At 35.4% G+C, this 12,879-nt stretch overlaps 1 protein-coding gene across 1 annotated transcript in view; it reads right to left on the bottom strand.

Moving 5' to 3' along the window:
* LOC131031149 (DEAD-box ATP-dependent RNA helicase 31) overlaps positions 1 to 12,879 on the bottom strand; it is a 50,003-nt gene that overhangs the window by 27,747 nt on the left and 9,377 nt on the right. The window contains exons 3-4 of the mRNA XM_057962189.2: positions 5,911 to 5,966; positions 5,557 to 5,781 (exon numbers count right to left, since the gene is read on the bottom strand). Coding sequence (XP_057818172.1) covers positions 5,557 to 5,781; positions 5,911 to 5,966 — 281 coding nt within the window. The remainder of the gene's footprint in view (positions 1 to 5,556; positions 5,782 to 5,910; positions 5,967 to 12,879) is intronic.

The raw sequence follows: 12,879 nt of genomic DNA, 5'->3' as shown, positions 1-12,879 counted from the left end.
TCTTGGGAAATGAGCCCAATGAGAGTTATAAATGAAAGCATTACATGCAAATTGGGACATCTTGGAACGTGTGATATTCTTGGGAATTGTGTTTCTGGATTTAGTCTGGAAATTTTTTGGCTTTTGGGGACGTTCACCCTCATTGGCAGCATTTTCCACGTTTGTGAAAGATCAAATCTGGAAAATATGATCTTGGTTGAAGATTGGATTGGCACTGTGAAGCAACACACAGTGAATGCATGACTAGGTAAGTTCGATAAGCATAATTGTTGTATATCTACTCCTTTCCAGCACTTAATGTCCATGGTTTGGGTTTCTATCGAATTGTTATTGGATGTCAAGAGTGGCGTAGCAGAGACACCAGCCGTCAGTGGAAGTATAGGGGCGTAGTTGCAGCAAACAGAGTGGGTAACCTTAATCCAACGCAGTGAGCTAGTGAACAGCAGAATGCAGTGTTTGGGAAGCGATCATAACAGCGCTGAAGATAGGTGCAGATAACAAGATTTGGTGGAGGAATACCACTGTCTTTCTCGGAACAAACAAAGCTCTCCTAGTAATTACGCACAGGGATTTCTCAGTACGCTGAACACAGTGATTAGCCACCTCTGATCAGATTGGAGGCCACGAAGTGCACTCAGGCGTGACTGGTTAGGGAATTGGGAACCGACTAGAAGTGAGGTCAAAACGCACTGGGCATTTATGATACAGCTGCCGCCCATTAAGGATAGTTAACACAGCAGTAGCTGCCACACAGAGCATTCAGATATCTATTGTAATCAATGGGTAAGAGATTGAAGTCGCCGCAAGCTGAAGCTCGAATGCTAACTTGGTCATGGGTTGGGAGTGGAGTTTGAGACAAGTTGCTGTAGGAGACATTGGACAATGCCATAGTCAGCTGAAGCAGTCGCAAAGTTATTTATAACCAGGTTCAATTGGTTCGAATCCTATAGCCTTGGTTTTAAATTTCCAAAAAACATTGTAAAATCTCTCTAAATCACTTGTATGCCATGCTGTGATAAGTATAGTTAAATCTGAGAAAAAAATACAGTGTTGAATGTTCATTAGAAAGGTTTAGTTTGGTGCTAAAAGCAAATAATAAGATGTTAAGTATCTTTTCTGTACTTTCCTTGTATGTTGGCATTATTTAAGATGAACTCCAAACACACAAGACGCACCAGGTATCAGCAAAACCACAGATAAAACTCATTTTCAGACCTCATTCTGGAAACCTACCAATTGTTTGATGACATACCAGCAGTCAATCAGACAGAGGAATTTATAGAAAACAGGGCAGCCTATTACAGTGATATCAGAGCTTGGGTGCCAACTGTTTGACAAAATTCTTCTTAAGGAAGATTGAACAATTTAGGTGTGACTAGGGCAGGCCATTACACCCATGTCACTTGTACTGAATGCAAACATTGGATGACAGGTGGAATTAATAGACTAAAATACCACCTTGCTAAAATACTTGGCTAAAATGTGAAGATATGCCCTACATTGACCCCAGAGATTGATAGAGAGATAAATGCCCTTCTTGCTAAGTATGAGTTGAAAAAAGCAAAAGACAAAGGAAGCACTAGCAGCAGTGATGAGTCAAAATATATCTATTTCTATGCCTACATATTCCTTTGGTGGCCCAGGTCCAAGCATTTGGCATCCACATTCATCTATTGGTGAGAGTCCTAAGGGTTCTTTCCTAGTGCTAAACAGATTCCTTCACCATCACCAAACTTCTTTGTTCCACACAATGTTCCAAAAGCACAACCTTCACTTGAAGAAGCCAGTTGGAATAAAGAAAAACAACCATGAGACTTAAGAGTATTTCCTGGTCCAAAACCTAGATTCTCAAAACCGTAATAATCAAAAACAACATTTTTTATTTTCTGTTAATGTGTTCAAATTGTTCCATGTTCTCAAGATGTTGAATAGGATAAAATGTTAAGGATCTAGCTAATCTGAGATAAAATCATTCAGACCTTAATAGAAATGTGAAAACACTTAATAAAAATGTGAGAACATTCTGCATCAATGATCCTATTCAAGTAAAGGACAAACCTACTTGATATTATCAGGGTTACCCCCCTTAGGTCTAGCAGAGCCTAAAAGTGCAAAGGAGACCAAGCCATTGTCTCTTGTCCATTGGCCACTGATTTGAAAGTCTTGAGCATTAAAGATATAAACTTTATAGAGATTACCAAGCAATCAGTTGGGAGCACCAACAGTTACATTATTCAATGAAATGTACAACTGTCATCCACACAGAACAACATACCTATGTCCCTACAGCAGGCAAAATGCTCAAGGGAGAGAATTTTATAACTGCTTTATGCACTGGAGCCCATAAGCCATTTGACAATTTCAACATTTGAAAGTGGCTTCTTGCTCTCCCAGCCATGAGATAGAGGCCAATGCTTCCCAGTATACCACAGACGTGGTAATTAAACAAAAAGGGCATCCATTTATTATTCTAAAGAATGTCAAATTCCAAGCTCAACTACAAGAAGGAATTGTATTCGTTAGTCAATATACTGAAGTGGTGGCATCATTATCTTATCAGCAAGGTCATTTTGCATGCTGATCACCAAACACTTCAATGTTTGAACTCTTAGTCAAGAATGTCATCATTTATAGTTGGTATCTTACATTGAATAGTTTCAATTAATGATAAAATACAAGGGGCCACCATCATCACTCTCTGTGACCTTAGGTCATCCTCCTTGCCTACTTGGCATTTTGAATGCTAGCTAGATGAGCAAAATATAATGAGCTGAAATCTCTCGACTCCAGGGATACTCAGTTTTGCCTAATTATTAAAGGCTTACAAAATACAACAGTGGTGAACCAAAAAACAATCCTTGACAAAAGTTTTTAGAATATGTTCTTATATAAATTCAGTCAATCTTGTAATCCCACAGACCCTTCTCACCAACTTTTCCTAAAGGAAGCTCATTCATTATCCTAGGGTCTTAATGGCCAGAAGACCTTTTAACACATTCATTGGTACTTTTATTAGCCTTCTATGTGAAAACAGGTTGAGGACTATATCTTGTTGCAATCATTCTAAGCCTCATAATTGAAAGCTTTGATTATATCAGCCATTATTAGCACCTTCTCGAACATGGAAATTCATTTCCATAGACTTAATTGGTGATTTTCCCAAATATCTCATAATCAAATGGTTTTACATTTGTGGTTTTCCATCAAGTTTCCAAAATGCCTATTTAAGCAATGCCCCAAGACCATTAAAACTCGCTACCTACTTATCCTTCAAGCATATTTGAAAAACTTTGGGCTGTTACTCCCTATTATTTCAAGTCATGATTCTAGTTTCTTAAGTGACTTTTAGCAAGGCTTGTAAATTATATTTCTCTATTTCCTTTCATTAGATGGTCACATTTGCATACTTTGTTTAACTTTAGTCCATGCTCTCTGTATTTATCATCATAAGATTAGCCGATGGGATACCTATTCACATCTCACTCAACATTGCTATAACAGAGCTACTTATGGTTTGACAAGGCATCACCTTTGAAGTTTCTTTTCAACTCCAACCTTTTGCTACTTAAGAAAATCCTATTTTCCCAAATATCTCATGATAAAATGATTTTACATTTGTTGTTTTCTATCAAGTTTCCAAAATGCCTCTTTAAGCAATGCCCCAAGACCCATTAATACTCCACAAGCTACCTACTTGTTTTTCAAGCGTATTTGAAAAATTTTGGGCTGTTACTCACTATTATTTCAAGTCATGATTCCAGTTTCTTAAGTGACTTTTACAATCATCATGAACAATTGTGGCTTGTAAATTACTTTTCTCTATTTCATTTCAATAGATGGTCAAATTTGAATTCTTTATTTGACTTTAGTCCATTTTCTCTGTATTTATCATCATAAGATTAGCCAATGGGATACCTATTCGAATCTCAATCAACATTGCTATAACAGAGCTACTTATGGTTTGACAAGGCATTCCCCTTTGAAGTCTCTTTTCAACTCCAACCTTTTGCTCCTTAAGAATATCTGATTCTCCTAAGGGTTCAAATACATCCCACCAACAAATGGAGCAAAACAGAGCTTATAAATTTGTGCCAAATTTTGACAAATAGCAAATAAATTCAGGATCACCTTCCACAACACAATCCACACTCAGAGGACCTCATGACATCATCAAGTTAATTCTTTTAAAGTAGATGACTCTGTTTGGCTTCATGTGGACAAACAAGTTTCACAACAAACAACACCACAAGGAGTGGCTACCAGATACAGACCTTACACCATTCTCCATTTCCCAGCAATCAAACCTAATGCTTTTTGCCTCAGCTTTGTATCCATAACATTCTCAATACAAGCTTAGGTTATATGAAACATGTCACTCGCATGATGAGATTTCTAACACTCATTCTAAGGCTACATTCCCTATTTTTGACAATCATTGGCAGAAGATACCTTTCTTCATGTTTGGACCCACAAAAATGTCAAAGGAAAAACCTCTACATAACTTGTCAAGTAGAAGAGAAACCTACAGATTCATCCCAAATGGTTCTCTTAGTGAGTTTTTCTAAAAAAGTTGCCAAATCCTGTAGAAATTCGCAAAATTTCCTTCAGTAGGGAGAAAATGATAAGGACATCCAATAGTTTGAAAGTTTACTGTGGTCCCTATGCAAGTTTTCTGATAGAAATAAAATTGAAGTAAATAAAATAGCTGTAGATGCGGCTAGAAATAAATTAGTTGACAGCTAGAACAACTTTAAAGTGCAGAGCAAAAGCAGGAAGAAAGCTAGAACAATTATAACGGTTAGCAATGAATTGAAAGTAAATGGACAGCTGAAACAGCTGTAATGGGTAGACAAAAAATAATAAAAGAAGCTAGAGAGCTAGAAGCATTAAATGTCAATTGTGAGATTTTCGCCGCTATATATAGAATTCTTTTAAGTGAATCAATACTCAGAACATACTCAGCTATAGGTCATATCTACAGTGTATGGAAAGTACTATTTTATTTTAGATAACAATTTATCTCTATTAGGAGTTCTAAGTTTTCTATCATCTAGGGAATGAATAGCTTTGATATTTTATCATTTTAAGAAAAACAATTATTCTTTTTTATTTTGTAAATAGTTGCATATAAGTGTATTTCATGTGCTTTTGCTTTGAAGTTTGCACAGGCAAAGAATGTTAGCTTTCTTTAAAATATCTTCCCTCGGTGACTATAAAGCATCCCCATGAGAAAAATTCATCATTTAGCTGTCATGAAAAATCTAGCACAGCTATTTCTGATTAGAGTTATAATCAACAATGTTCAGGGCATCTAGGGCCATTGTGTAATCCTAAGCCTTAGATAAATATACAACAATAAATAATTTGATTGTATTGATTCTTTTTGTGGTTTCTATTTTCTTAAATTTTCCCACAGCAATAGACTTTCAAGATGAGAAAAATTATCAGATTTTACTTGGTCGCTTCAATTATGAGTTTCTGATTCATCAAAGCATAACTCACTAAAATTTAAAATTTTCAACCTCATAAACAGGAATTAAATATTAGAAGGCAAACCTGGCAAGGATTTGCTTGTAGACGTTTTTGCTCTGCAGGCAACTTTGTGCCCCCAATCACTACTTGCACACCAATATTGGCATGGTACTTCAACAAAGATTCAGCCTCTGCAGCAGCTTGACCTGCAAGTTCCCGAGTAGGACAAATTACAAGTACAAAGATGGGAGGCCTTCTCTCATCTCTACTGATAGGTGGTGACTTCAAAATCACCTCGATGGCAGGAAGCTGCAGAGCAAAGAAAACATAAATTGCCCTTCCCACACTTTGCACCATTAGAATCAGTCATTAATAGAAACAATTCATGAAGATGCAATTAAGTATGAAATACCATTTTGGGCACAAAATGGTGATTACCAAGAATGCTACTGTCTTTCCGGTGCCAGTTTTAGCCTTGGCCAACACATCCTTGCCTGCATCCAGACAGAAAAACAAAATTTACATTTAAAACAATATTTAAATTTACCCAAGGCAATAATAACCCAATTGATTGTGAACATATTTGTTATCAGAGCGTCATCAATGTGCACTAAGTGATTTCATTCATTTTAAAACAAAAGGGAAACAAAAAAACCTCCACTTATGTATTCATGTCCCAATAAATTTGTTTCCAACTAAAGAGTAAAATGTGTCTTTTTTCTATTCTTCAGTACAAGTTTGATAACTGACCTACCAAAACGCCAAAATCATTGCATGCTTTGACACCACAAGAGATTTATACCAATTTTCCCAAATTTATGTTTTCTAGGTGAGAATATTATATCAATACCGGGGCATAAATCCCAATTACAATTTAAATGCTATGAATTATCTTGAGCAAGTTGAACTACTCGACAATGCCCAAAAGTAACTCGGTGAAAAATCAGCAAAAATTCAGAAAAAAACTTGGCAACTTAAAAAATTGCTTAAATTTAATTAGAAATGCATTTTTTTTGCAAAATTCAATGAGGAGATGCAACCAATGAGTCAATAAATGAGTACACAATAGAAACAAGCTGAGTCTAGATATATTTGATTGATTAAAATATATTGGGTACAAAATGGCATCATCTTGTGGAATGCTGATGGCTGATGGACTGAAACAAAATGAAATAGCAAATTGTTCTTGTAAAAGTAAAAGTAAATGCTACATCAAAACATTTACTATCTTCCTCTTCCCATCTCCAGTGAAAATCAAGGGAGAGATAGAACTAGAAGGTCTAGTCCTAGGAGTCCAATGTGGCTTCTCCACCTCTCCAAAATTAGGTTGAGGGTAGCACCCCACGTGGGTCCGACTGAGTATGAGAGAGAGAGAGGTAGAGAGATAGGTCTAGATCTCGGAGGAGAGAGGAGAGAGTGAGATAGAGAGTGGTAGAGAGAAGGGATAGAGGAAGAGTGATAGGGATATAGATAGGTCTAAAATTTAGGGCAGATAAAGTGAGTGAGATAGAGAGAGTGAGAGAATGCTGATAGGAGGCTACTAATTACTGAAATTTGACTAAGTGAAAATTTAAAAGATTTTTTAACACCTAGAGTTTGCATCATAACTCCTAGAGATATGAAACCACTCTCAAACATCCTGCCAATATATACATGAAAGATAAGTCGGTCTTTTTCCTTTATTATACTTAAATGTTATATTTCATGTACATATTCTAATGAAGAGAATGAGACTGACTTGAAAAAAGAAAACTTAGATAATTTTTTGACATATTTGGGCCTCTCTTTTTTATGCAGCCAAGTTTTTGCTGGAAAGAAAAACTCGCCAAAAACTCTGCAAGTTTTTCCCAAAAACTCTGCAAGTTTTTCCCAAAAACTCTGCAAGTTTTTCCCAAAAACTCTGCAAGTTTCTTCTACGAGTTAATGGCGTAAATGCTCACCAAGCAAAAAAACTCGCAAGAAAAACTCACCGAGTATTCCATCTATGATCTTGAGAAAAGCAGTTATTTATAAAAAAATTCAATTTTCATTATAAAAGTCATTGTTAAGAATATAATATGGAAAGATCATGAACCCTAACAGTGCCACAAACATTACATCCACAATAAGTCTATCCAGTGCTTAAATAAATTATTTGCATACTTGAAAGTTGAAATCTATGTCACAAGGTTTGTCTTTGAATTCGTGTTCGGCAACAACAAAATTCGAATGAAGTTTGCCAAGGAAAAAAATTCGATAAAATTTCACGAATAAATTCACCTTATATGAATTTGTTATTTTAAATATAAGTTATAAATTTTAAAAATTAACTTTGTTAAATTTTCTATATAGTAAATTAAAATTATTAAAAATTGAAATAACTTATAATAAATTTAAAAGACTAATACATTTAAATTTTACTTTAATTATTTAAATTTGTTAAAATTAAAATAAAACAATATTATAAGAAAATACTTAAAGTTCGGATATAATTGTTAACAAAGTTAAAGAGCAGTTTTTTTTAATTTTAATTTAAACAATTCTAATATTTTAATTTGAAAATAAAATAATACTTAAGTTCAGATAATATTGTTTAATAAAATTTTATAAATGATAGCCAAGAAAAAACACATTAAAGCGGTGGAGCATCATGTTAGGTGTTCAGATATGAAGGTAAGTCAATTGTCTATTGAGTCTCGATTGAACAGATTGTTGTGCCGATCGAGGGTCAAGGTCCTGGCTAAGCATACTAGTGTCACTTCCCATGCCTCCCATCAAAGGTCTGCCACTAAGAATCAAAAGTGTCAACAATGTTTTTGTTCATATGAGTGGAATTCTTATGAAGTTGTCCTACAAGCTGGCTGGCCTTTTCGAGCAATGGTTGAATATAAGGATGAAAAATGCAAAGGATTTAATCAAGACTTCCCTATGTTTCCTTGTTTATATAATAAGCAACATGTTTACATAGTGGGTTCACACAATTCCGACACAAGACTTGGGCTTCCCACCGTAGTTTTCCACACATCAGGAGCATTTTTCATGAAGAACACACCACAGAAGAATGTGGAAGGACACAATGATTATTTCTAGGTCCCCAACCTTCCATTCAATTTCAAGCTGTGTAAATCCTAAAAAAAAAAAAAGAAAAACCCTAAAAAGTATCCTACTAGCAAATGAAGAACACACCACAGAAGAATATGGAAGGAGATGATGATTATTTCTAGGTCCCCAACCTTCCATTCAATTTCAAACTGCGTAAATCCTAAAAAAAAAAAGCAAAACCCTAAAAAGTATCCTACTAGCAAAGTCATGCAAGTTTGCAGGAATGAGGGAATTACTAGGTATCCGACAAAATGTGTTTCAAATTTATTTTAATTTGTACAATCTTATACCCAAATTTTTACGACACAAAATGCCAATTTAAAATATGGACAAAAGGCTCTATATTTTTTGATAAAGCTAACAAGCTAAAAATATCCCTTATACATTATAAGCATAAAACGAAGCATGTGTCAGGGATATGTGTGCCATTTCTACCACGTGTTAACTAAAATCAACTAAAACTGTGCTGAAAAATAGTTAGAGTTTCTATAAGATGAAACAAAATCTAGTGCTGAAAATTCTTATGCCTAGTGCCTCTCCAAGCCAAGCAAAAAATAAAGGAATTTTAAAATAAACATCAAAGATACTGTTAAAATAATATTAATATCTATTCTATAATGGTCATCTTCTATTCTTAGTGGTTAGTTGTCGCCTTATTTAGCTATTTAGCTTTTTAGTCGACTTGTTTAGCTTTTTTAGTGAGTTAAGTGAAACTATTGCTTCTTTATTAAAGATGCATAGTTAGCTTTTTATTATTTAGCTTTTCAGCTTTATTTAGCTTTTTAGCTTTTTAGTTTTCACTTAAACGACTTGTTCTTAATTTAGAACGTTGTCTTGTAATCTCTATATATACGCTTGTATGTCATTGAATAGATGATCCAATTATTTGAGCAATCAATTTTTCAGATACTACACACAATAATTCGATGCACTGGAACTGTATCATAGAAAATGCCTTTTACATGTGGGATAAATATTTTTCACTTTTCACTTGTCAGATAATCAAATTCCAAAAGGAATCCATCTACCAACCCCATAACCTTGGAAATGTATACAAAACATATTTTACAAGAAAATTACATGAACTATGAATGAAAGTTGAACCATCTAAGGAATATGCAATGGAACAACAATCTCCTCATGAATAACAAATATTTCATTGCAGAACAAGCTCCAAAATGCTAGGGGCCTATGAAGAGCATGATGTAGTGTAATGTAGTCAGTAATGCCCAATGGAAAGATTTCAGACTATACACATCTGCAATAGGGACCCTCAAGACTTTGCAGAAGAAGACCTTAAGGATTCTGTTCCTTCAGAAGATGATTGTCTGCCTTGGATGGGTATTAGAATGAAAAGAGTGGAGCATCCTTGGGAGTTGCGAAAACTAAAATTCATTTTTTTAAAGCAGAAAAAGAATCTCAGCATCTTTGTCAAGTCAGATTAGAATGGATTTAGCTGCCTCCCTGTCTGCTGGCTACAGAGGCAAATGCCATTCCTCTTGGGAATGGTAGGCCCTGAAAACATGGTTTCCAGGCTTCCACCACTTGCATGGTGGCTGCTGCAGAGTATGACCTTCTGATGGACCTCTCAGGTTCACATGCAATTTTGGAGGTGGAATCCCCACTTAGCTTGGCACTGATGGCTTTGAGAGTATTGCTGGATTTTGCTAGCACAGATATAATCTTGGGTTGCAAAGCAATGGAATGGCAAGGCAAAGGTTTTCTCCCCTTAAGGGTTTCTTTGGGCTTCTCTTCCCTTGCCATGAGCATCAGCAAGAGACTCTGTGTAGACCTTGTTGGTCTTTTCAGGATTGGTAGATAACCCTTCAACCATGTAAAGATTTGTTTTTTCGTGCTTTATGGGTCCCTCTACTATTACCACTGTGTCAGAGTTATGGATCTAGAACTATGGTTTGCCTTCGGAGCTCTGCAATCATGAGGAGCAAGTGAAGGTTGCACAATTTATTGTTGACATCCTTATACAGTGCATTAATGTAGTGGATCATCAAAGTGTTGTCCAAGTTATAACGGACAATGCAAAGAATTGTATAGCAACTGGTATGTTAGTTGAGAAATGGTTCACATATTTTTTGAGCACCTTGTGTAGTGCATTCAATCAAAAACTCATGCCACAGAAGTTGGGTACAAAAATATATTGGACTAAAGATCCCATCACAAACCACCACATGACAGGCTATTTTTAGATCGTTCTCACAACTAAGCTATTGAATGTAATTCAAATTGCAAACAATGCAAAAAAATTATTTTGTGTTTTACTTTAGTGACTTATTTTAAAATTATAAATATATATATATTGTTTTAATTCTTTTATTTTTTATTTTTCAAATAGGTTGCTGAGACTAGATTTGCATCCAACACAGTCGTTTTGAGACGACTTGTGAAGGTGCCAGAGGCACTTTTTGGTATGATCATTAGCCAATCATGGGCCATATGGAGGCAATCCAACACTGAAAGGGCAGCAGATGTAAAGCAAATGTTTGTAGATAACACTTGGCAGGATTACATGCAATATCTTCTTAGTTTAACCAAGCCCATCATGAGTATGATATACTTTACCAACATGGATAAGTCATGATTGAGGAAGGTTTATGATGGGATCAACTCAATGACTAAGAAGATGAAATCCATCATAAATGCAAAAGAGCAAGATCCTATAGAAACCTTTTCCAAAGAGGTGCAGTCAATTTGTGTTGAATTTGCTGATTTTGGAACATGTAGTTATAAATGAGTTTGCTGATTTTGTAAAGCTTTCATTATATTGTAGAACATTTGGACCAATTTTTGGTTTCAGTAGACTGGCTTAGGCAAGACTGGTGCTCGAAGTCTGTTATACATTAAAATAATACAATGCTTATCCATCATGAAATCCATCATAAATGCAAAAAAGCAATATCCTATAGAAACCTTTTCCAAAGAGGTGCAGTCAATTTGGACAAGTTTTTGGTTTCATTATATTGTAGAACGTTTGGACCAGTTTTTGGTTTCAGTAGACTGGCTTAGGCAAGACTGGTACTCGAAGTCTGTTATACATTAAAATAATACAATGGTTATCCATCATGAAATCCATCATAAATGCAAAAGAGCAAGATCCTATAGAAACCTTTTCATGCACTGTAATAACTCATTTAATCTGGCACCTAATAAGTGCCTTTTCTATTGGAACAATGGATTGTAAAGCTTTCATTATATTGTAGAACATTTGGACCAGTTTTTGGTTTCAGTAGACTAGATTAGGCAAGACTGGTGCTTGAAGTCTGTTATACATTAAAATAATACAATGGTTATCCATCATGAAATCCATCATAAATGCAAAAGAGCAAGATCCTACAGAAACCTTTTCCAAAAAGCTGCAGTCATTTTGTGTTGAATTTGCTGATTTTGGAACATGTAGTTATAAATGAGTTTGCTGATTTTGTAAAGCTTTCATTATATTGTAGAACCTTTGGACCAGTTTTTGGTTTCAGTAGACTGGCTTAGGCAAGACTGGTGCTCGAAGTCTGTTATTCTTCCAGTTGCAGGTTTGGACCACTTCCCCATCTAGCTTAATGTTGTGGTATCTGTGCCGCCTTCCGGGTGCCCCCCTTTCATATTCAAACAGATGTGGCCTCAATGCCAGAATCTGCTTTCAGCCTTGGAATTTTGGTGGGCTTCCTGTCCTTCTCAGCATGGTTTCAAGATTTCATGTTTTTCCAAAAGCTTAAGTATTTTAATATATGCTTATTAACTTATAAGAGAGAGGTCTTTAGAAAACAATTCATGGAAATGGCTAAGGCTAAGATTGCTTGGGAGGTGGCTGAGGTCTCTTCAGAGAGTCAAATTCTGCAGGAATCACTTTTATTATTTCATTAAGACTAGGTGGTGGGCAAAGAACAAATCTATTCATGTCAAAAGTCCATAGATAGGCAGGTTAATAAGGGGGATTGAAATTCTAGATAAATCCACTATCAATTTGGCTTGTTGCAGGCTAATAAAATAACTAGTGTCCTCTCTTCTGCAGGTAGGTGTCTGGATTGTCTTCCTAGGATTGTTTCTAATGAGTACAAATTAAGCTATTTTGTAGCTCTTTCTAAAGATGAGATCCAAAGGTTATTTCAAAATTAAAAGGAGATACAGCTACAATTCCAGACAAGTTTCCAGCAAGTCTTTCAATGTTGTTGGGATTCTTGTTAAGGATCTCACTGAACTGTGTCAATACAAATAAAGCAGGTGCAAGCAAGTTATACAAGATGGATTGGAAAAAAAATATGGTGAAAACCCCATGAACTTGGAAAATCAATTAGTCTAATTATATAATGTTCAAGAAAC

This window comes from Cryptomeria japonica, chromosome 7 (assembly GCF_030272615.1).
Source record: "Cryptomeria japonica chromosome 7, Sugi_1.0, whole genome shotgun sequence".
In the NCBI taxonomy this organism is placed as follows: Eukaryota; Viridiplantae; Streptophyta; class Pinopsida; order Cupressales; family Cupressaceae; genus Cryptomeria; species Cryptomeria japonica.
Note: the sequence above shows the minus strand (reverse complement) of the source record. Positions and strands in the feature narration are given on the sequence as shown.